This window comes from Papio anubis, chromosome 16 (assembly GCF_008728515.1).
Source record: "Papio anubis isolate 15944 chromosome 16, Panubis1.0, whole genome shotgun sequence".
In the NCBI taxonomy this organism is placed as follows: Eukaryota; Metazoa; Chordata; class Mammalia; order Primates; family Cercopithecidae; genus Papio; species Papio anubis.
Window position 1 is genome coordinate 30,440,867 of NC_044991.1, and position 24,380 is coordinate 30,465,246.

General features: G+C 59.2%; 1 protein-coding gene across 4 annotated transcripts in view; it reads left to right on the forward strand.

Moving 5' to 3' along the window:
* TXNRD2 (thioredoxin reductase 2) overlaps window positions 1-16,152 on the forward strand; it is a 66,618-nt gene extending 50,466 nt beyond the window's left edge. For 2 of the 4 annotated variants that reach the window (XM_009216803.2, XM_009216802.2), the window contains exons 12-18: window positions 8,260-8,396; window positions 10,997-11,092; window positions 11,444-11,536; window positions 13,259-13,330; window positions 13,508-13,605; window positions 14,466-14,660; window positions 15,868-16,152. In XM_009216803.2, coding sequence (XP_009215067.1) covers window positions 8,260-8,396; window positions 10,997-11,092; window positions 11,444-11,536; window positions 13,259-13,330; window positions 13,508-13,605; window positions 14,466-14,589 — 620 coding nt within the window. In that variant the 3' untranslated portion in view covers window positions 14,590-14,660; window positions 15,868-16,152. Of the gene's footprint in view, window positions 1-428; window positions 1,256-8,259; window positions 8,397-10,996; window positions 11,093-11,443; window positions 11,537-13,258; window positions 13,331-13,507; window positions 13,606-14,465; window positions 14,661-15,867 lie in introns of those variants that run through there. The other 2 variants (XM_017945136.2, XM_009216806.2) reach the window with 2 other exon arrangements.
* Window positions 16,153-24,380: the final 8,228 nt, after the last annotated feature.

Consider the following 24,380-nt stretch of genomic DNA (forward strand, 5'->3'; position numbering starts at 1 on the left):
CTAGTGCAGAAGCTTCTAAGTGCTAGTTGAGCTTAGATTTGGTTTTAAAGAAAGGACAGACTGCCTCTGGACTGCAGCCCTGAGAAACTGGAAGTTGAGATCGTCATGTGCCCCTTTGACATCCCCAGCCCCTCTGGACGGTTACTCTGTCCCTCTCTTGAGGGTAAGATGCTGAAGGCTCTGGCGTATCCCTCCCTGCACCACGGGAGTCCTGCCCACGGCCAGAAGAGCCAGCAGACACAGGAGGGGACTCGCTGAGCCTGGGGATCCCACAGCCAGGCAGCTGTTGTGCCTGAGTGCCAGGGAGGGTGGCCCTGGGTCTGCCCGGGGGCCTTGTGGTATGGCAGGTGAGACGAAACCCAGGGAAGGAATCCGTCTGGATCTTACCCTGGCCACTGAAGCCATTTCCTCTTTGGGCTTTCTCTTAGATAACTCAGAGACGTCCACCTGTGTGTAAATCAGCATCAGAGCCTGAAACACAGCATGCATGGAGCGTGGGAGCTTGGCTTCCCGGCTTCCTCCTGGTACCGCACAGAGGCCACCCGCACAAGCTGCCTGTGTATAGTCTGCCCCACGTGGCACGTGTGCCTGGACCACAGCCGGAGAGACTGGGGTGCCCAGGAGATGATGATGGGGGCTGGCGGTGCCCAGGAGGGAGCTGTTGCCTGGGTGGGCTGCAGCCCGGGGCTCCTCTCTCCACCCAGGCACTGCTTGCTGGCGTGTACGTGGCAGGCAGCCGTCTTTGCTCAGCTGTGCTTGGCTGATGGCTCCCGTACACCGCAGACTCAGCTACACAAGTCCCTGCGGAATGTCCCTCTGTTGAGTGCCAGGCAGCAAGAAAGGGCAGAAAGCAAGAACCAAGCCCCCTAGGTTGGGGATGGGTGGGAGCATCCCGAGCCTGGTGAGAGGGAAGGGGCGGCTCCTCCTGGATGCCCTCCGTGCTGGTGTGGGCGGAGCCGGGGCTTAGGGGCCGCAGTGGGTGTGGATGTTGCCCGGGCAGGGGGCCTGCGGTGGGCCCATCAGGACTGCTCTCAGGGATGTGCCTTGCTGCAGCTGCGTGAAACCAAGTTTGTGGCTATGCTCTTCCCGGTGGGGATGGGCCCAGCCGTGACCCTGGCACCCACGCCTCCGTGCTCTCAGGGTGGAGTGGCCATCCCTGGGCAGGTGATACGGATCTGAGACCCCTCTTCGATAGTCTAACACCTTTTTATTTTAGTGTAAATTTAGTTTGTAATTAATTACATCAAGAGAGACCCAAATCTGTCTGCATGTGAGTTTGGTATTTTTTGAAGTGGAGCCAAGATGAACATTCGTGGAGCTCTTCCTATGAGCGGTGGCTGCGGCCTTCCCCTCCACACCATGTGGCCCTGGGCGTGCACTGCTGCTCCTGAGACAGCACTGTTGGCTCAGCCCTAGCTCATGGTGGTGCTAACACCTCACAGAGGCCAGGCCAGAGTAGCAGGAAGCAGCGCCCTGTGCTTACCCACCAGCCTGGTGCCCCATGCTTGGCTTGAGGGCCAGTTCACACCTGTGTCCAGAGCCCACAGCCATCTGACAGGCCAGCCAGCACCTGCATACATGGATGTCGAGCTGGGTCTTGTTACCATGTCATATTCAGTACTTATGGTTAGAACTGAGTGGAAACCAATTAAAAAAAAAAGAACAGGCCGGGCGCGGTGGCTCAAGCCTGTAATCCCAGCACTGGGAGGCGAGACAGGTGGATCCGAGATGGGAGATGAGACCATCCTGGCTAACTGCGGTGAAACCCCGTCTCTACTAATCACACACACAAAAAACTAGCGGGCATGAGTGGCGGGCGCCTGTGGTCCCAGCTACTCGGAGGCTGAGAGCAGGAAAGAATAAGACCGAGGGAGGCAGAGAGCTGCAATGAGCTGAGATCCGGCCACTGCACTCCAGCCTGGGCTACAGGAACTCGTCTCCAAAAAAAGAACAACATGGTGAAAAGTCTTCTAGAGATAGGTCGGCACCATTTATACATATTACCATGCACCCTCTAATGTCTGCAGGTGTCCCACGGCAGCCAACCTGTTACAATTGCAATTATGTTAACAATCGTTAAAGGGCTGAGTGAGGTGGCTCATGCCTGTAATCCCAACACTTTGGAATGCCAAGGTGGGAGGATCATTTGAGTCCAGGAGTTCAAGACCAGCCTGAGCAACAGAGTAAAACCTCTTTTCAAATAATTAATAATATAATAATAATAATTGTTTTTTATTTGTTTGTTTTTGAGACAGTGTCTAGCTCTGTTGCCCAGGCTGGAGTCCTAGGGCGTGATCTCGGCTCACTGCAACCTCTGCCTCCTGGGTTCAAGCGATTCTCCTGCCTCAGCCTCCCAAGTAGCTGGGATTACAGGCAACCACCACCACATCCAGCTAATTTTTGTATTTTTAGTAGAGACGGGGTTTCACTGTGTTAGCCAGGCTGGTATCGAAGCCCTGATGTCATGATCCACCCACCTCGGCCTCCCAAAGTGCTGGGATTACAAGCGTGAGCCACTGCGCCCGGTCTAATAATAACTGTTAAAGCAATAATGACTACTCACCATAGAGCACGCTCCTTCCTGGGGGTCCTCTGGGCCTGAGCTGGAGGCTGCGCCATACTCCAAGGCTGACTGTGGGGTCTCACACATCATAATGCACGCAGGCAGCTCAAGTAGGAAAGGCCCTTATGCTGCCTGTGGGGGAGCTCACCCCCATCCCCCCCGAGGAGCCTCCCTGGGTATAAGACACCCCGGGACAGTCTAGGGGTCCCTGGTGGCTGCTGGCAGTCACAGCGAGTGGCCAGTCAGGTCCCATTGAGGCCCCGGGGCTCACTCATTTATTCAACTAACATGGCATCTCGAGGGGACCCGAGGCCAGTAGGGCAGGTGCATCCCCTTCCTGGGCTCAGAGCTGTGGGTAGGGGCCTGGGGCTCATTGAGAAGGGGTGATTCTGGAAAAAAAAAAAAAAGAAGAAGAAGAAGATAAGTATTTTAGAAAAATAAGCTTCAAGGATCTAACTCCATTTCCAAAGGCATATATACTCTTCTCTGTGCCTGGTTCCAAGGTGCCTCGTTGGGGCAAGTGGCAGGCCAGGCCCTGTGAGAGTGGCTGGCTCTAGGGGCCACATCCCTCATGAGACAGTTGCCAGGTGGCCCACAGGGCCTATATGTGAAGCCCTGCCTGCCTCGCATCGCCCACCGGCCCTGGAGCTTCCCACTCCCACACCCTTGTCCTCAGGCGCAGTGCTTGGCCCCGTCTGCCTCTGTCTGGATCACAGCCACTGACTCACCCTGCTGTACTCCTGCTGGCACTTACCTCTCACCCGGGGCACCGCCTCCTTGCTCTTCTCTGTTGGGAACATGTGTCCCAGGCGGGCGTGAAATCAGAGGGCATGCCTGTTCTTCCCATCACAGATGAGAGAGGTGCATAATACTGCATGCGACTGGCCGTCCCCTTGTCCCTGTGTCCATCAGAATAGGAGGGAGTGATCCATGGTGACTGTCTGGGTGGTTTTTGGGCTTCAGCCTTCTCTGGTCCCTCCTTGGGGCCAGGCTGGCTGGACAAGCGTGGTGGCTGCCCTCCATCTCCCGGGCCATTGACAGCAGCTGGTGAGGCTCTCACTGTGATCAGAGGAGGGCTGCCCTCCCCGGCTGCTCCTAGCACTCCCAGGGCCACATGTGGAGATGGGCTGTCCTGCGTCAGGGGTGCTGCACTGCTGGGCCTGGGGCTGGAGGCAGCTCCGGGCTGCAGAGGTGCTCAGCCCAGTGCTTCCTGAGTGTCAGTGTTGCGGGCCAGCCACACCAATACACAGGAAGTGAGAACATCCATTTGTACCTGGAATTACTATTTTTTTGGCAGAAGGACAAACTCTGTTGGGCCCGTCAGCCCCAAGTCTGAACCAAGCCCAGTGGGCAGCAACAAGACCCAGTTTGCTACCAGCAGAGGCATCTCTGCAGTGGCAGGTTTGCCAGCGTGCCAGTGGTTGCCATCTCTGAAGGGACGTTCCTTGGGGCTTGTGGCCATACTCTGCACCACGGTCAGCAGCTCCTCTTTGCCTTATATGTAGTGGGCATGGCCTGCCTTCAGGATGGCTGGTCAGTTCGGCCACCTCTGTCTCCCATGCCGACCACAGCTCTGTTGGCTGAGATGATCCTCTTGGAGGGCAGCTTCATGTGAGTCTTCCTGGTTTCCAGGCTAGGGGAGGTGACTGCGGTGTAGTTCTCAAAGGCCCAGGTCAATAAGTCCTGGTCCCAGCCTCTCCTCCAGGCAGCACTTGATGGTACAGGTGTGGTGCCTGCAGGGAGGACACTGCCGACGCCCAGCTGGGCCCTCTTGCTACAGTACACAAACAAACTGGCCCATGTGGAGGCCCTTGGTGGTGATGGACAGCTCTGTCTGCCGCTTAAACTGGTGTGGATCCTGGAGACCATCTCAGCAAGGGGATGTCCTTCAAGGTGCCCTTGATGTAGCTGTGCCTCCCGGGTAAGTCCACAGCGTGCAGGCCCATGAGCCCTCGTGCTTCACATGCACAAGGAATACAGAGCTGGCGCCCTTCCTCTGCCCACAAATCCTGTGGCCCACGACTGCTCATGAGTGTAGTCTGAAGAGCTGTACCTGGAATTTTAATGCCCTTGTTGTTTGCAGAAAATATGACAGAGTTTTATGTATCCATTACGTAATAAGCTCTTACAAAGCAGGAACATGGTGAAGATGCCTATAAATGCATGAGAAAAGGCAGAAACTGGCAATTTACAAAAGAGGAAATACGGTTCATAAACACGTGGCCAAAAATTACTTCATCTTACTAGTCATCAAAGAAGTGCAAATTAAAGCAGCATGACAGAGAGCGCTGTGCGCCGCCTGCCCCAGGAAGGAACAGAGTCTAAGGATTGTCCTGTGCCCGGAAGCCCCCACTCAGCTGGCTGCCCTTCTTCTGAGGATCTGCCCCAGGAACTCAGCTGACACATGGCAAGCTGGTGCCCCAGGTCTCCATCCTGGTGGTGTCTAGGAATCAGAGACTCGAGAGCCACCAAATGTCCTACCTCAGGAGGGGCCATTCAGCAGCACTTGGCAAACACTGCACTGGGCGCTCAAGAGCCAAGGCTGCGAGGACGGAGCCGCAGGGAGCACAGAGCCCCTCCATGGGGAGGCCTGCAGTGGGCCGCAGGCACAGCTGGGAAAGCTCAGAGCACAACATGCAGGGGCGAAAGACACTGGTGCAGGCGCCCTTCTTTCCCCAAATGGCCTGAGTGGTGCGCCTTTATCCTGGCATAGGAGGGAAATGGTGGGGAGCTGACTGGGCACAGCCGCCTGCATCCTGCTGCTCACACCATTCGGGCCCCACTGGGTCCCCACCTTGGCACGAGTCGTTCACCCTCCTGCAGGGCTCCAGGCCTGAGCCAGTGGGGCCTAGGACACCTGACTGGCTGTCCAGCACCAGCAGGGATATCTGGCCCTTCTCTGGCCACTGCCCAGTCCTTTGCTTGCAAGACCCATAGTGGGGCTCAGGGCTTGGTGTCCTGCCATCAGGGCTGGCCACAGCTGGGGACGTGGCCCCACCCAAGTGGAACGGGCCTCTTCCCTGCACCCACTCCCAGCCATGTCCCACCGGCCCAGCTTCTAACCCCACTGTGCCCTTGGCTGCCCTCCTCAGGGCTGAGCCTGCTACCTGCCACAGGCCACTCACTCTTCCTTTGCTGTTCTTCCCTGATGGGCTATGGAGTCCCTGCAGGGCCAGGTGTGTCTGTGCCACGCAGCCCTCTCTTCCCTGGCCATCCAGCCTGTCCTGTTGTCATGCTTTTCACATTAGTGGCTCCATCACATTCCCACCAACTTCCCAGAGGGATCCACACAGCATGTGCAGAAGAGTCCCGGCTTTGGATGGGCCACCTAATTCCATGCCTCTTTTATCTCTTGTGACTACTTTTAAATTTATCTTTATTTCCTTCAGACCTGGGGACCGGGTTTGGTCAGCACCTGCAAGGTCTATAGTTGCCATAGTTATCATAAGGAACATGATGAGTGCCTTGGCTTCCTGGGACCAGCCAGGCAAGCATGCAGAGGAGAGTGTGGGTGCAGCGTCAGATGTTCTATTCCCGCAGGCACCAGGAAGTACTGGGTCTGGTGGGCTGGACACCAGGTTGGGGAGGGACCAGAGGGCTGGGCGTGAGCCCCCTGCCTGCAGGGACCTCGGCCCCTCCTTCATGCCCCAGCCCTGCCCATGGGGCCCAGCTCCTTCCTCTGATGTGGGCTGGCATCCCCTGTGTCTGGGCTGATCCCCAGCCGGTGCCAGCCCTCCCGGCACCCAATTCCTGCGGCTGAGCAGAGCACAGAGGCTGGAGCCAGCCTCCCGCAAGCCGGCTTAGCCAAGTTTGTATGTTTTGACTCCCGCCCCAGGACGGCAGCTGGAGACTTAAGGGTTCCCTTTCACGGGAGCTTCAGCTTCCAGATGCTTAGGTGGGCGCCACCCGCATGCTGGCCAGCAGCTGGTTTGTCGCAGCCACAATGAGCAGGGGTCCTATGCCTTTGACGCCAAACCGCCTTTGCCATCGGAGGATCATCCTGAGCCCCTGGGAGCCGAGAGCAGCTGGGATTGGGAGGGAAAAGCTGCTGTGGCCGCCCGCCGGCCTGGCAAAGCCACACCCATCTGAGTTAGGGGAGGAAGGGACCTCTGCTGGCCCTTGGGCTGTGAAGAGGCCTATGCGGTGCCCTCTCTCCGGGCCCCAGGCTATGTGGAGACTGGCAGGGGGCAGCTGTGCTGACCCCCTGGACTGGCCATCCCCTGCCCCTCTTGACCTTTGCACCCAAGAGCAGGATCAGCTGAGCCAGCTGCCCCCTAGAATGGGCATGGTGTAGTTAGGACGCTGCCCCTTAGCTCAGCTCCCTTCCGACCTGAGGTCTCTAGGCTGGGGCCCTCTGCTAGTGGGTTGAGGGGGCTTCCTTTCCCCTAATGGGGAGAGACCTTCAGGCCCTACCTGGGCAGAGGGCCAGACCCCAGGACTTGAGCATTGTTGGGGTACAGTCCAGGGTGTGGCCAGCTCCTCTTCAGCCTGTCCACATAGGGAGGAGGCCATCGGGAGCCTGCAGGTGTCCTCGAAGGAGGCCCCTCTGGACTCTCGGTCTCACTGCCTGATGGTATCAGGCTGCAGTGCTACAGACAGATGCAGGGTGGCCAGGCAGGCCAGGTGCCAGCAGCTCCCCACAAAGGGCTGGTTTCTCCGGATGAAGTCGGTACCAGAGCCATTGGCACTGTGCTGGTGGCCCTGCAGCAGGGCCTGAGGCCTGGGCATGTGGAAGGTTCTGGAATCCCACACTTAGCACTCTTTGATGTCAGGGAGCCCCAGCATTGGCAAGTGCCTCTTCCTTTCCTGCATGCCAGGAACCAGTCTAAGGCCGACTGGTCTCCGCGGGTGGCACCCCGCCTTGTCTCCTGTGCCAGCTGTCATCTGACCAGCGTCTGTTTCAGACCTGCCTGCCACCTTCTGCAGAGGCCAGGAGCCCCTCTGCGCTGCTGGTGCTTCACTTTTGGCCGGTTCTAAGTGGACATTCTTTTTTCTTGAGACAGAGTCTCACTCTCTCACCCAGGCTGGAGTGCAGTGGTGTGATCTTGGCTCACTGCAACCTCCACCTCCCGGGTTCAAGTGATTCCCATGCCTCACCCTCCCAAGTAGCTGGAACTACAGGTGCGCACCACCACACCCAGCTAATTTTTGTATTTTTAGTAGAGACAGGGTTTCTTTTCTTTTCTGTTTTTGTTTGTTTGTTTGTTTGTTTTGAGACAGAGTTTTGCTCTTGTCGCCCAGGCTGGAGCGCAATGGTGCAATCTCAGCTCACTGCAGCCTCCGCCTCCTGGGTTCAAGCGATTCAGTCTCCCGAGTAGCTGGGACTATAGGTGTGCACCACTATGCCTAGGTAATTTTGTATTTTTAGTAGAGATGGGGTTTCACTATGTTGGCCGGGCTGGTTTTGAACTCCAGACCTCAGGTGATCCACTTGCCTCAGCCTCCCAAAGTGTTAGGATTATAGACGTGAGCCATCGCGCCTGGCTGAGACAGGGTTTCATCATGCTGACCAGGCTGGTCTCGAACTCCTGACCTCAGGTGATCCGCCCACCTCGTCCTCCCACAGTGCTGGGATTACAGGCATGAGCCACCGTACCCGGTCTGTAAGAGGACATTCTGAGAAATAGTTTAAATACAACAGCTCTAGGTCAAAGCCACTGAATATGACCTTTCAGCCCCCTCTCTATTTCCTTCAGGTCGAGTACCAGACACCAGAAGTCTGAATTTGGAGAAGGCTGGGGTAGATACTAGCCCCGACACTCAGAAGATCCTGGTGGACTCCCGGGAAGGCACCTCTGTGCCCCACATCTACGCCATTGGTGACGTGGTGGAGGTACGGCATGCGTCCTGGGACCAGGCCCCTGCCCCTGCCTGCCCCACCACCCCTCCTCGCTGGGCTCCGGCTGCTTCTGTCCTGTGGGAGAGAAACAACACTTTCTCTGGTCACAGAGGCTCTGTGTCAAACCCCAGGGCCAGCCTGTCTGGAGTTCTGGGGCAACCTGGACTTGGGCCTCAGCTCTCTGCCTTTCCTTTCCTTTCTGTGGCGGGAGTGTGGACGGCCTAAAGACAGCTGCAAGCACCAGCAGCGGACGCCTGCTGGGAACTGGGCATGGGTCAGTTCTGCACGCAGGCCCCAACCCCCGGCAGGTAGGCTGGAGGCATAGGCTTAGAAATGCCACCACTGGACATGGCCTTGGGGCCATCCTGTCCCCACAGGGTTGAGGCAGGTCCAGTTTGGGCCCACCTGGCCCCGCCCTCCCCACCTTCGTATCCTCTGGCTTGCCTCTCTGGGTGTCACACCGGGACAGGTCCTTTGCTCTCAGCTGCTGCTGTGAAGATCAGCGCCAGTCTTTCCTGGGTGGGGGCTCTGGAGCCCTCCTTACCCATGGCCCCAGTAAGGGACCTGGGTGGTCAGTCTTGGGATGCTGCACCCCGGCAGCCTCAGGAGTGCTCTGCCTGTCCTGCATGTGTCCAGTGCCTGCGGCTGAGAGTGGCTCTGGAGTGTCCCTGAGAGCTTCTTTGTAGTGAGACCTGTTGGTGTCAGCGTCCTGGGGCTGCACAACTAAATCACCACACACGGGTGGCCCAGAACAGCAGACGTGGATTCTCTCACGTTTGGGGGCAGTAGTCTGAAATCAAAGTGTCAGCTGGGACTGGGTGCGGTGTCTCATGCTTATAATCCTAGCACTTTGGGACGCCAAGGCAGGCGGATTACTTGAGGTCAGGAGTTCAAGACCAGCCTAGCCAACATGGTGAAACCGTCTCTACTAAAAAAATACAAAAATTAGCCAGGCGTGGTGGCACATATCTGTAATCCCAGCTACCCGGGAGGCTGAGGCAGGAGAATCATTTGAACTCGGGAGGAGGAAGGTGGAGGTTACCATGAGCCAAGATCGTGCCATTGCACTCCAGCCTGGGTGACAGCGAGACTCCATCTCAAAAAGTGTCAGCTGGGCCAGGCTCCCTCAGAAGCCTCTGGGGTAGGACACCTCCGGCGTCCTCGGGTTGTGGCTGTATCACTCCTCTCTCTGCCTCATCATCACGTGACAGTCTCCTGGGTGTGTCTCTGGGCCCTGATTTGCCTCTTACAGTTTCTCTGTCATTGGATTTAGGGTCCACCCTAATCCCGGATGACTTCATCTCCATCCTTACTTTAATTATATCTGCAAAGAACTTATTTCCAAATAAGGTCACACTCTGAGGCTCCAGGCGGACCCAGCAGGGTCCTGTAGGGCCCATCTAGCCGTCCCGATTGTGTGGACAGAGCACGTGACGCCACATGCCTCAGCCACCCTGCAGCCCCAGCTTGCTTAGCTGGATGGTTCAGCTGCTCAGTGTGATTTCTGCAAGCGCAGCCTCTGCCTTGGACCATGTAGGTGCAGTGGTCTCTGATTGCACGGTCTGTTGCATCCTGTGAGCACTGCACCCTGAGACAGTGCCACATGCATCTCTGTGCACAGCGGGAAGCCTCCCTTCTGTCTGGGAATCTGAGTTTTCCCTCTGCAAGTGTGTAGCTCCCAGGCTCCTGTGTTGGAAACTGTAAAATTTCAAACTGTTTTGCCAGAAATGCATGGCACACACAAAGGCATTCTTTATTTAAACATTAAATCCACTCAGTCAGAAAGGTCATTCTGAACAGTCCAAAGAGTTAACACCCAACCAGTGGTCCCTTGAGCGGCTGGGAAGAGCCTGTGGGCGGGGCGGGGGCTATTGTTTAATGAGATGTTGTGTGCTGTGCGCCGCCACCGGGCCGGGACGTTTCCGCAGTTAGTCAGGCCTGCTGGAATGCGCAGGCTGCGCTCTGAGTTTATCTCCACGGATCTCTATGCATTTCTGGAATGCCAAACAACATCTGCATTTCCTGCTGCCAAGGTGATTGGCAGCCCATCCCAGAGGACGGTGCTGGAACCCCCAAGGCCGGGGACACCCTGGGACGGAGGGCTCTCCAGCACAGCGACGTTCTGATTTGGAATTTGTTGTGGACTGTGACGTGCAAGTCGAGCTGCACGTCAGGAGTGTGTGGAACGCTTTGGGGTCCCTTTTCAGCCGGGGATTCCAGTGAATGCAAACGGTAGCAGGGGCTCTTTTGAGCCTGGTCATCGGGCAGCCCTCTGAGGTCAGCAACGTGCAGAAGGGCTTTGCAGAGAAGGCTTGAGCATGTGAGGGTGGCACGGCCAGCCTCATCGGCAGCGGACTGCTTTCCCAGGGCAGGGTGGAGGGCAGCAAGCAGGAGAATGAGTAACCTACCTAGGTCCCTGGGATGCCCCGCAGGGGGACGAGCTCCAGGGGGAGGCTTTACGTCACCGTACTCGGTGCCAGTGTTGGGGATTTTCTAAAGGGAGATGCCCACTCGGGGGGCAAAGGGTGGTGGCATGGGGGCTGCATATAACCCCGGACATGGTGCTGACGTGGCCCCGCTGTGCCTTCCCCAAGGGGCGGCCTGAGCTGACACCCACGGCTATCATGGCTGGGAGGCTCCTGGTGCAGCGGCTCTTCGGCGGGTCCTCAGACCTGATGGACTATGACAATGTGAGTTCTATCTAGCAGACACCACGTGCAGCCCAGGAGAGGCCGAGTTCGAGGCTAGCTCTTCTGGGGTGAGGGGTTTTTGTGCGCTGTGTGTCTGCATGTAGATGTGGGCATGCGTGTGTGCGCGCTTATGCGGGGGTGTTGTGCACGTGTGTGTGTGCAAGCATGTGTGCGGGGCTCCGTTCTGAGAGTGTGGCGCAGGCGCGGGCAGGTGGGTCGCCTGCTGTACTTGCAGCCTGCTCCAGGCACATCTGGGCCTGGTCTGTGATCACTGCTCTTTGCGTCACATGCAATGGGGACCTTCGATTTTCGGGGCCCAAGGGCCCCCCCTGACTCCAGATCTGCTTTCAGGTTCCCACGACCGTCTTCACCCCGCTGGAGTATGGCTGTGTGGGGCTGTCTGAGGAGGAGGCAGTGGCTCGCCACGGGCAGGAGCATGTTGAGGTGAGGCCTGGGAGCAGTGCAGCTGAGGACAGTGGCGACTCCGCGACCTCACTCCACGCTCTGGGCGGAGGCCTTGTGAACAGGGCGCCAGGGTCTCTCCTTTCCAGGGGCCCTGAGCGGTGGCTGTGTGTAGCAGGAAGGGACACGTTGGGAGCAGCCCCAGCAACGGGGGTGCCTAGTCTTTGGCAGCCTTGGGGTGACTGGGCTTAGGTGCCTCTGGTCTCTGCCACCACATGTCACAGCAGTGAGGGGAAGGCCCTTGGCTGCCTTGTTCTTAGGGCAAGAAGCCCTGTGGCCCAGAAGCCCCCAGCCCCACCCCAGCCATGCTGCAGGGGTGCCCAGCACCAACTGGGTCACCACCGTCGTGCCACCCGCTCCCCTGCTGAGGTCAGCTGAGCGCCGGCCCCAGTCCAGCACACAGCTGCTTATCCCTGAAAGTACCAGGGCCCCGAAGGTGCCTCTGTGCTGTCCCCACCTTGCAGTGACTTGAATCTCACTCGACCCAGAAAGGTTTCTCCCAGGGGTCTCCGACCTCTGCTTCCACCCCCAGCCCCCAACCACCCTACACCTTGTCTTCCTGGACTGCCCAGGTTGTCTCCCAGGCGAGAGCCCCCAGCCCCTCACCCCCCACCACATTCTGACACCTATCCTCTTCCAGCTTCTTCCAGGCTCAGGCACTCACCCTGGAGGAAAGGGGTTTTCATCGAGCAAGCCTGCTTTGGGGGTCTGCTGTGGCAGGTGGCTGTGGCTCTGGGGTGGCCTGGAAGAATGCAGGGGCTCTGAAGCCTGCCGGGCCATGGTAGCTGGAAGCCTTCGGTGCGGTTTCATCTTGCTGCCGTGGCAGCTTGCAGGCACCCAGAGAAACCGGAGCCTGTGGCCTGGGTGGTGGGGACTGGGGCCTTTGGGGATGAGTCACTGGGCTCCAGGGCTGGGCCCTTCCCCCTCCACCCCAGTCCTCTCCATCAACAGGACAGGCCTGACAGGCCAGCCTTCCCCGAGGCACTTTATTTGCTATTTTTGTTTGATTCATCACAAGTGCGCTGGGACATATGTTCCTGGCATTTTATAATGTTGTTTTATGTTTCACGATGTTGAATGGCCAAATACTCTTTATTTGTTTTCTTTTCAATTCTGTCTTAGTTAGAACAATATTCTCTGAAGTTCCATTAATTAATAATGGCTGTGCAGCACATGTGAGGGCCCCGCTCATTTTTTACTTGGCCGCAGCCCCGGACACGCTGTCGAGCCCTTCAAGGGTGCTGAAAGCCTTTGTCCAACAGCTCCGGCTCCGGTGTGGCCACAGCGGCCTTGCTCCAGTGAGGGCCAAGGGAGCACCAGGGTGCCCGAGGGAGCCGGGTGGTCGCCTGCTCACCCATTCTTGCCTCCGCCATTGGTTGTGGGGGAGCTATATCCACGCAGGTTTGCTGTGCCCAGCCTGGGTGCTTGGGTTGCCTGATGCCTGCTCTGCTGCTATGGTCTGTGGGGGTCCCAGGCTTGGATGGGAGAGGGTGTGTCCTGTAGAGCATGGCTCCAGCCACTGGCTGCCTGCACACACCCTGTGGCCAGCCAAGCCCTCCTCCCCCTCCCAGACCAGACCTTCAGGCCAGATGGATGGTTCCTGCCCATCATGACCCTGCCTTGCCCATGCAGCCTGTGGGAGCTGCAGGTGCCACAAGGTTTGTTTGTCCCAGCACTGATCCAGGGGTGGTCTCCTGTCCTCAGGTCTATCACGCCCATTATAAACCGCTGGAGTTCACGGTGGCTGGACGGGATGCATCCCAGTGTTATGTAAAGGTGAGCATCCCTGTGGCCCAGGGTGCTGAGGGTGAGAGGGAGGGTGGGAAAGAGCCTGGCAGGGCGAACACCCGAGGGCTGGCCCCAGCCATGCCCCCCAGGCAGGTGCAGGGTGGATGCAGGGTGGACGTGACCCAGCCCCCTCCTGGGCTGGTAGCTGAGATGTGCGGCTTTCAGATGGTGTGCCTGAGGGAGCCCCCGCAGCTGGTGCTGGGCCTGCACTTCCTTGGCCCCAACGCAGGCGAAGTTACTCAAGGATTTGCTCTGGGGATCAAGTAAGTCCCGAGGAATGCGGGCCGTGATGCGATGCGCAGCCGGGTGTCCCTCGAGTGCCAGCATTGCGGCAGTGGAGAGCTGCTGCCTCTCTTGCTGCATTTATGTGGCCTTCGCGGGTTTGCAGCAGAGATTCCTCAGGCCCTCCTCAGACAGGGCGGATTCAGGGAGACAAGGGGCAGCTCTGCCCCAGCCAGATGCTGTTGAGCCAGCCAGAGCCAGGCGAGGTGTCCACTGTGGCTCCGGGTCTCTGCTGGGGCCCTCGCCCACCCGGCCCAGCACTCATGCCACCATGAGCGGGGCGCCAGTGCCTGGAGAGCCACCCCAGGGCTGCTGCATGTCTTCTGGAGCTGGGGCCATTGCCCGGGTCTTGGGCTCAGGCTGTGTGTTTTCGGCGTCCCGGGGTCAAAGGAAGCCGTGGCAAAGGCTCTGGGCGGGTTGACAGGGGTAGTTGGAGATTGGGACATTGTGCATGGCCTGAGAGACGTGGCTGGCTGGATGTGGGGCCTGGGGGGTGGTGGTGTGGTGAGGTCAGGATGCGCTGTCTGTGGGTAAAGCAGAGAGCAGAGGCCTGAGGCAGGACTGTGCCTGGGGGCAGGGGATGGAATAGCAGGAAGCCAGGCCAGGGCAAGCCAGGGCGTGGCTGGGTGGCAGGTGGGCTAGATGAGCACTGAGCATCTGCTGGGAGGGAGGTGGATGGCTCCCACAGGTGTGGGCAGGGGTCCTGGCTTCTGGCTGGGGGTTAGGGGACAGTGAGGAGACCAGCAGCCTCCGAGGCCCTCCTCTTCCCAGGGATGGGATGCTGTGGACCCCCCTCCCTGTGCTGACCCCCGCCTGCCTCCCCCATCCCCTATATGTGCAGGTGTGGGGCCTCCTACGCGCAGGTGATGCGGACCGTGGGTATCCATCCCACATGCTCCGAGGAGGTAGTCAAGCTGCGCATCTCCAAGCGCTCAGGCCTGGACCCCACGGTGACAGGCTGCTGAGGGTAAGCACCATCCCTGCAGGCCAGGGCACACGGTGCGCCCGCCGCCAGCTCCCCGGAGGCCAGACCCAGGTATGCAAGTGGGGCCGGCTCTGTGTTTGAGGACAGGGCACATGGCAGGGGTGCAGGAGCCCTGGCCATGGGCTCCCTCCAGGTGTACAGCAAGGCTGTACCTGCCACGCCACCCAGAACAGGGATGCTCCGTCCTGTAACCAGGCCACATTGGTGACAGGCAGGAGGAGAAGTCCCCAAGGGCCCAAACCTCCCCGGGAACCCCAGACCCCGGCCTGGCCACAGCTGCTCCCCACACACAAGAGGTCTCAAGAAACAGGGCTCATCCGTAGGAGCCTGGCCCAGGCGGATGCTGGCGTGGAGGGTGTCCGGGGCGGGCTGAAGTCGGGCATCTCAAGTTGCTGCTTCACAGGCGGCTGCAGTCGGGAAGCTGGCCTCCCACCTGGCTCCTGCAGAGTTCAGCACCCGCTTGTTTCCCTGCCTCCCAGAAGGTGGAGATGCTGCCCTGTGATGGCCGGCCCTGCCCAGCCTGCCCCACACATTTGGTTCTGTTTCAGCTCTGCAGAGTCAGGCTGGCCGGGGGCATGTTGTTCATCCTCTTCTTAGGAGGAAGAAACTGGAGAGGGCTCCTGGCCTCTGCCCCAGGGATGCCTGTGCCAGAGCCCTCTCGCCTCGTGGTCTGACAGTGCATCCTCCGGCCAGGGCTGAGGACGGGGGCCGGGGCAGGGTGGGCCCTCAGCCTGTGCCATCCAGCCCACCTGGGGCACCCCCACGGCTGTCAGCCTGTCCCAGGGTTGGGGGTGTTTGGGCTCCATCTCTCCCCTGGGGCTGAGGTGGAGACCAGGCAGAGCAGTGGGCTCCCCCCAAGATGCCTGTGGACAGGCTCTGGGGTCCGCATGGTGCCGAGGGGCTCTGGGGAGGCCTCTCTGGGGGTACTCAGGGCCCCCTGCTTCGCTGTGGCTGCCTCCCCCCAGCGGGGCTGCGCTTGATAGGAATAAACAAAGGGCATCCTGAGGAAACTCTTATCAGAACATTGCACCTCCCAGAGCTGTTTTGTTAGGAGCCTGCTATAAATTTTTATCATTTCAAAATATTTTTGTAGCACTGCGTCGCTCCCTGTGACGCATCGCCCTGGGGTGGGGCCACTCTCTGCAGGGTTTGTTTCTCACCCGTCTCTCCCTTGGGGGTCCCTGGGTGTGGCAGTGGGAGACATGACCAGGCTGATGGGAGGGGTGGGTGGCTGCCTTGACCTTCCCGTTGTTGGCAGGATGGCTGCAGGCAGGTTTGGAGGGCCTCACCCCTCTCCTGGAGCGCCTGTGAGACGGTCAGCGTGGAGCACAAGTGCTGGACAGGTGACCTGTGTGCCCCGCAGGGATGGCTCAGGGGACTGTCCACCTCACACCTGCACCTCTCAGCCTCTGCCACCTGGCACTCCTTCTAGGCTCCTGCTGCCAGATGATGACGACCTGGGTGGAAACCCACCCTGTGGGCACCCATGTCCGAGCCCCCTGGCATTTCTGCAGTGCGAATAAAGAAGGTGCTTTTTCTGAAACGTGCTCTGCCTGTGGTGTCCCTGACGGGCCCCCAGGATCGCCCAGGTGGGTGGGGTCTGGCCAGGTCACCGGGCCCCTCTTAAATCATGTGCAGCCCAGGGTCCGCTGGGGCCCCTTGAACTCCTGAGCACAATTCCGAGCAGCCCTGGGCAGAGGGGAGCAGCCTTGCAGTGCTGGGGAGCCCACCTAGGCAGGAGGCAGAGCCACCCCACCTGCCCCACAGCTGTCTGGCCTCTGGCCTGAAGACGCCCACTGAGGGTTTTTCCTGGGACCCTCTGCCTGGTCTCTGCACCTTGAAGCAAGAACGGCAGCCCAGCGCCAGGCAGGCTCTCGGGAGGGGCGGCAACACTGGCTTTGTTCTGGAACAGCCCGCCAACGGGCGGGCCCATGATGGGAGGTAGCAGGGCTGTGTGAGGCTCTCTGTCCCTGGATGTCAGTCACTTTGCTGGTTTCCAGTGTGGCCCTCCAAGTCAGCTTGTCGACTGCGTCAGGCTAATCCTGTGCATTGAGGCTTGATGGGCTGGGGAGCGCCTGTCAGTCACTGCCGAGAGACAGCGCTGACAGCCACGGCCGGGCCCTGCATTGTGCTGGGGCTTTAGCGGTGGCTAATCGCGTGTCTTCCTTAAGAAAACATCACTTAGTCTGCCGGCCCCGAGCCCTGGATGGGACCCTGCTTGTCAGCGCACAGAGGAATGCCTTTGCGCCTTAATGGGCCTGCAGAAGCCCGACTTGCCGTGTGAAGCGTGCGCGTGAGCTCTCAGACGCCCACTTAAGATGCCAAGTGCTGGGCCAGGCCCTCCCACAAGTGCAGCTCCTGATCAGCCATGTCCCATTTAACGCACGGCTGGTGGCATGCCTGGGCTGGATCCCGTGGGTGGGGCTTGCCTCTAGGCCTGCAAGTTTTTTGCCTTGGGGGCACCGCAAGGCCGGGAGGTCGGCCTACACCTGCTGCCTGGGCTCTAGGGGGTGGCTCTGGGCAGCAGCCAGGAAGGGGGCAGAGGGCCTGTGGATTCCTTGGCCCTGGGATCAGTCCCTGCCAGGGAGCACAGGGAAAACTTGAAATGGCCTTGGTGCTTTTGTGGTGATGGAGAGGATGCAGCTGTGTGGAGCCTGCAGTACACGCTGGGCGGCACTCTGCCAGGAGGGCCTCTCGCCTCCCTGCCCGCCCAGCCGACCAGGAGTGCCTGTTGCTGGGGGCCTGAGAGCCACCCACACGTCCATGTCCCCACTGGCCCCTCCAGGTGGTTTTCCCTGCGTGCCCCTTCTTCCTGGAACACACCGTGTACCACATACCTGCTCTCTGTGACCTCAGCTCTCCCGCACTGTGTGGCCCATTCAGCCGGCCTGCGCATCCCCTAGGAGGGACCAAAACGTCCACCACACACATCCCAGGCAGCCATGGGTCCTTGGGCTCCCGCTGCACAGGGGCTCATACTCTCCTGGTAAGTGGCAGGCAGGGGTCCAGCGCAGTTTACAAGCAATGGGTGCTGCAGGCAAAGAGCTGCCACAAACAGGCCAGCACTGCTGCCCCAGGCCCTCTCAGGGCTGGTGCTGAACTGGCAGGCACCTGGCTGCAGACCAGGCCCAGGGGACCCCACAGGCACTGGCCATCCCCACACCTCACTACTCTGGTGGGACACTGGCCCAGAGCCCCCACCCAGGCAGCTGCACAGCCAGGGCAGGAACCAAGGCCCAGCAGGGCAATGTGGGCAAAGTGGCCACTCTCCCAGGCTCCCTTGCCCGGTGTGGGACCAGTGTCCTGGGCCAATACTGGTTTCGATCCTGTGTTTCCCCGGGGACGGCCCAGGGAGTACAGGGTGGAGCCAGAGCAGGGTGTTCTCCACCTGGCCCCGGGGCCGCCTTCCCGCCTTCACATGTTTTTATGGTGCAATGAAAATATGATTTTAATTCCTCAGATTGTTCTGTGTAACCTGCAATTACCCGCGGCGACATCCTGCACACTTCTGCTGTGGCACCAGATTTCGCAAAGACGTGGGAGGGGGAGGAGTGGGCAGGGGGTGCTGCCCATCCAGGCTGAGTGGCCCGCCCCCTGTGCTGCACCCTCCACTCTGACATGGGGCAGTGTCACCTTCTCCTGCCCCCAGCACCCCTGAGTGACATTGGGCAGTTCCCAGGCCCCCTGGGTGATCCACATGCAGGGGAGGGGACACACAGTTATGGAGGGCTTCCAGGGCCACAGCGGGGCAGCAGGGGAGGGCAGGGCTCTGAGGAGTGGAACAGAGGGTACAGCAGGGGTCATCAGCTCAAGGGGAGGGGTGATTGAGATGCTCAGACTGCAGCCCCCCTCCCTGAGCATGCTGCAGCCTCGCTTGGCCCTAGCCTCAGCTGACAGCCATCAGGCGCCTCGGCCCTGCTCTCCTGGCCATGAGGTGACCTTAGTGCTGGCTGGGCCCTCAGGCAGAGCTGCCCCTGTGAGAGCAGCAGCGTCAGGCAGGGCTGCAGTTGAGAGCACCTGTTTCCTGGCCTCAGGTTTGGGCTCCTCCCACAGGGTCTTGGCACATGAGCTCACCTCGGCTGACACCTGCTTGCCTTACCTGGCCCACGGCCACTCCAGCCCCAGCGCAGCGGCTCAGAGGTGCCGCCAGTACCTGGGCCCTGGGCCCTGGTCCCCTCCCCAGGTTGAAGCAGGCCCCAGGGGCAGGCCTGAGGCCCCCACCTACCCCTCACACACTGGGCAAGAACTGGAGGTGACCCAAGACTTGTAATGAGGGATGCCCTGAGGTGGCTGGGCAGTGTGCCCACCGGGGCAGGGCCATGAGGCCACACTAACCCCTGCAGGCCCTATTGAGGCTCCAGGTGCCTGGTCCACCTCGGGTTGAGGCTCCATCCTAGTGGCGTCACCACCCCATGCTCATGTCTCTCCCCAAGAGAGCACAGGTTGGCACCTGGCTCCAGTGGATGGCGTGAGAGGCGTGTTGGTGTCTGCGTTGGGCTGGTGGGTCGGGGCTACTCCTGCCTCCCAGAGCTCAGAGCTGCCTGAGCCTCCTGGTCCCGGTCCCAGGCTGCTGCCCCACCCCGTGTCCCTCTGGGAGCCACTTTATCCCGGCCCGCGGGATCGTCGAAGCAGGCCCTGGAGGAGGGAGTGGGAATTTGGGGGACAAGAGACACGAGAAATGGAGACAAGACAGTGCTCTGATCAAGTCTCATTTAATGGCAGTAATGCAGTGCCTTATATACACTTGGAGGGGAAGGGGTTGGGCCAGAGGTGGAGATGATCTCATCGCAGAGGGCGTGACCAAGTAGGTATTGGTTTCTCTGGTCGAAGGTCATGTTGCACCTGCGCTGTCAGTTGGTAATTTTCCCGGGCGCGGGATGGTGCCTGCGCTACAAAGTAACAATTTTCGCGGCCTCGGGGAAAAACAAGTGAAGAAGCAGCAGGAAGAGCGCCATCTTTTATGAGGTATTGATACAAAAGAGAAACAACAAATCTAGGGAGGAGGTAGAAGGTGGAATAGAGCTCGGGCATTTAATCATTAATTATTATTTGCTATGGCCGGGGCGCGCAGCTCCGGACACCACTTCTCCTCCCCAGAGTCCCTGAGTGCCCCTGCCCTGGGCAAGAGCTCCTCCCGCCCAGCCTGATGAGACCTGCTGGCCTCTGCCCACCTGCCCTCACTCATCGCCACTTCCCACCCTTGGGCTTAGTCAGGGTCCATGAGGGTCGGTGTAGGTCATCCACTGGCAGACACGGGGATCCCCACACTCTGGAGCAGGAAGCAGCAGGGGGTGCACACCCAAGACCAGCGGGCCAGCACCAGTGGCCAGGGCAGGTGGTACAGCCCCTACAGGTATCAAGGCCCAGGCACAGGGCCCATTGACGTAGAAGCACGTTCCTCAATGGGCCCAACCCCAGCCCCATCAGGAAGCAACTCCCTCTGAACTGCCTCTCCATCCAGATGGGCCTGGGCCAGGTCTTGCTCTTAGGCAGTAGAGAAGATGCCCTCTCCTGGCCCCAAATGCACAGGCTGTGGACCTCCCACCCCATGTGGGGGCGTCAGCTCAACTCACATGGAATGAAGACCAGAATGGGAGTGTGGTGCGGTGCTGTCCCTTTCCACAGCCCAGCTACCCCCCAACCTGGGACTGCTCTAGCCGGGCCTGGACGTGGGCCCCCATGCCACCAGGGATGCCACAGCCCATCCACCCAGCACCCTGGCCCTTACCTTTGCCTGCTTGGCCGGGCCAGGGAGCCAGCCAGCTGCTGAGAGAGACTTCCAGATCCCGCTCCCTGAGCTTCCATGGAGCCCCAGGCCGCAGCCCCACACCCGTCCTGGTAGGGCCACTGGCACACAAGACCCCTCCCATGGGCCCCCAGCCTGCGTCCTTAGGCTAGCCCACCTCTGTCTCCCTGGTCCTCCCCTCCCCAGCCCTCCCAGCAGAAGTCCAGAGCTCAACAGGGCCTGGCACGGGAGCATTCTATGCCCGGCCTAGTCTCCTTCCTCTGCCACCATCTTCGAGCTGGGCTCTCTGGCTGGGCACTGCATGGCCCTGCAAGCTGCCTGAGGTCCTTCCTGTACCAGGGAGGGGCGTAAATAAACAAACAGGTACACGCTGGCATCCTGGCTGCCACCCCGAGCAGAAGGCAGGCAGGGAGGAACTGGCTCCATGTGCCCCCATGTCCCTCTGCACCCGGGCTGAGGGGGCTCCCCGCTGTGCTTGGGGCTTCTGGGCTGTGCTCTTCCAGGCAGGATCCAGTGCTCCAGTGCTGTGCAGACCCCAGCTCTGCTTTGCCCCTGCCCAGACCAGGTCCCACAGGGCCGGCTGTGGGGAGCCAAACTGCTGGTGCCCCCTCAGATGGGCTAGTGAAGGAAGGAGCTCAGAGTGGGAGGCAGGCAGGCAAGGGCCTGTCCAGCCACAACCTGGAATGTTCGGCTTGGGAAATAACTGGACAGAAGATTCAACAGGCAAGAGCTGCCATGAGACTGATAACCCAGGAAACGGATGTGACGCAGCCCCGACAGGGTTCTGGGAGGCAGAGCGTGGGAGGAATGGGGCCCCAGACACCAGGGAGCTCCTGGGGTCTCACCTGCAGCAGCTCCCTGAGCATCAGCCACAGGGCCCACCTCCAAGCCCAGCAGGCGTGGCTGGCATCATGGCTTTCTGTTCCCAGAATCCACCATGCAGGGTGAAGTCTGGCCAAGAGCTGAGGACTTGCTGCAGACACCCTGCACTCTGTCAGGCGGTGACAGCAACCAGCTCGGGCTGGCACTACGGGTCATCAGGGAATACAGGCAACAGCAGCCGAGACTGCCTGCGCTGGCCAGGAGTGGAGGATCGGGGCGCCACACCCACCCACAACGGTGCCCACGCCCTGCGGCCAGGTCCATGCACTGAATGCCACTGATTGCTGCTGTCAACACCCTGGATGGATCTTCCGGGCAACTCCAGGAGAGAGAGGCAAGACTGTGGGCCCATTTTCCAGACGCTGCTCCTTAATCCCTGTCCACTTGATCACGGGAACCGTCAGGGCTGCAGCTTCAGACCTGGGCCTGGTGCCCGTGGGCCCTTGGTGCTTTCCCGCAGGTGCAGTCGAGCCTCACTCCTGCCACACACTGACCACCCTCCTGTCCCTCATCCTCCCCTATGCCTGCTCTCGAGGCGCAGCCTAACTCCCTGAAATCTCCCTGACCTCTGGTCCTGCCACCAGAGGGTTCTGGAGTCCTGCTTGTCGTGGTCCCCGGCCAACCCCCTGTGCCTATGAGGACAGCGAGGGGGCCCTCTGTGGGGTCCAGCAAAGCATCTTAGGCCCAAGCCTGCCTGATCCCAGCCCTGACGTGGTGTATGGTGCTCGGGTTACCCTAATCCCGAAACCCAAGCAGGCGTTCCCAGAGCCTTCCCTTACTTCCCAGCGAGGGGACAAGCAGAGGCTCCTGGGAGACAGAAGAGAACGTCCCCCGCTGTGCCTTTTGGTTGGCAGCTGACTCCCATGGGGCCAGGGCAGGGAGCTGGGCACCCACAGGAGTGAAAATCCAGGCCCAACAAACCGTGTGTTCAGGACATGGAGGAGGTGCAAAGCCAGCAGTGCCGCTGCAGCAGGAGCAAAGCGTGGGGCAGACCTGGCTGAAGCCTGGCGAGGTCCTGGCCTCCAGGGTTTCGTGGGACAATGATGGGGCCTTGTGGTTCCACAGAATGGAACTTTTTTTCCCCCTAACTAAAACTGGAATCTTTTTGGCTTATAACTGATGATGAAATACACCAGATGCTTGAGAATCAAGTGGAGCCACAGGCAGGAGGTGGTGTGGCCTTGTAACTCAGCAGCTGGGGGCGGAGCCAGCTGTGCCTAGCCCTCTACCCTGGCTGCTGACCTCTGACCCAGCTGGGGCTCCCAGGGCCACCCCTACACTGGGCACCCCAGCTCGGAGCGGGAGCACCCCACAGGCTCCCTTTTTATGATTATGTGGGTGAGGCCACGCATGCTGAGGACTGCGAAGGGCGCCTGTGTCTTCTGCATCGTGGTCTCCCCGAAGCAGACAGAGTTAGCTCCTGACCTACAAGGGTCACAGTGTGGGACAGAATGTCAGGAGAGTGCAGCACTATCCGGATGTGTTCTCTTCAGGCCGCCCGCTCGATGAGTGAGGAGACCGAAGCCTGGACCCCCAACGGGCCCCCGGGCTGTGCAGTAGCGGACAGGCCTGCCACCACCCTCCCTGCCAAGGCCTCAGCACCGGGTCCCTGCCCATGGGAGAGGCGAGACCTCCGCAAGGCTTCAATGGCTCATTGTTCTGCCCACGGTGGCTGGAATTGGGCCGAGTGATTATAATAATAAAGTCCTAACAGTCCGCCTGTGGTTGGGTTTCCATAGCTTGGGGAGTATTTGATTTTCAAAGCCTTGGTGGGGCGGAGATGCCATATCAATGCAGCAGGCGCTTCCCATCAACCAGTTCTTTACAGGTCAGAGTCTCCCATCCAGTGCCTTACCTCTCTGGAAAGGCACCGTACCTGTCAGCTCCCAGGTGCCCAGGCATGTCAGGGCGGAAGACTGCACCAGGAGGCCCAGACACAGCGGGGATGAGTCCCGCCTTCACCAGCTCAGACAAGCTCTGATCCCACCCCACCCACAGACGGCTGCCGTGGGGGCGCCCAGCGGGTGGGGACACTGCTCTTACTCCTGCCTGGGACTTTTTCCCGCACCCGCCTTGTCTGGCCTCTGTGCCTTTGCCCATGCTGTTCCTTCAGCCCCAAGCTGTGCCTTCCTCTTTCTGCCCTGGCTAATGCCCCCTCATTGGTTAAGATTCAGCGTACAGGCTCCCCTCCAGGAAGTTCTCCCTGTCAGCTGGCAAGATGAGGCACCCGCCCAGGGCTCCCACAGAATGCTGTTTCTTGATTACTCTAAAGCCTGTCTTTCTCTCTTGCCCTGCAGGAGCCTCCCTTCTTCACATTTTTGTCCCCAGCATGGTACCTGGCACATAGTAGGTGCTCAAAGCATGGCTGTCAAGCATGGCCTGAAGGCTTTATGTTATGTTTTCTGTTTTTAAGTGTCCATGGTTGACAGGGCGCAGTGGCTCACTCTTGAAAGCTGAGGTGGGAGGAACACTTGAACCCAGGAGTTCGAGGCTGCAGTGAGCTATGATCACACCACTGCATGTACTACCTCCAGCCTGGGCAACACAGTGAGACCCTACCTCAAAGAAAAAAGCAAGGAAAATTCTAGGACAAAAAGTAAAGGTAAAATAACAGGTGAAAATTGGAAATTTAACTGGATGGACTTTATTCTTAAGAACAGATTGGAGATGGCAGAAGTAAGGGTCAATGAACTTCAATAGAGATTTTTTAAAAGTTCTCCAATCAAAAGAATAGAGAGTAACACGATTAAAAAGAACAATGAAAAAACAGCCTTAGGGACCCGAGCGACAATATTCAAACAACTCACATCATGATGTCTCAGAAGGAGAGGAGTGAGCATGGGGCAGGAAAAAAAACTGAAGAAATAATGACCTAAAGTTTCATGAATTGGTTGACCAACATCAAGGAATCGCAGCAAACTCCAAGCAATATGTTTAACACAACCTACTGGTGGGTTGTTTTTGGCTATTACTAATGAAGCTACAACGAATGTTAATGCAAAGAAACACAGCCAGGCCTATCACAATCAAACTCTTGGACACCTAAGATTAAGAGAAAACCTAAGATTAAGAAAGCAGCCGGGACATAATGCACATGCCTGGCGACTTCCCATCAGGAAAAAGCGTATGGGCAGAAGGAAGAA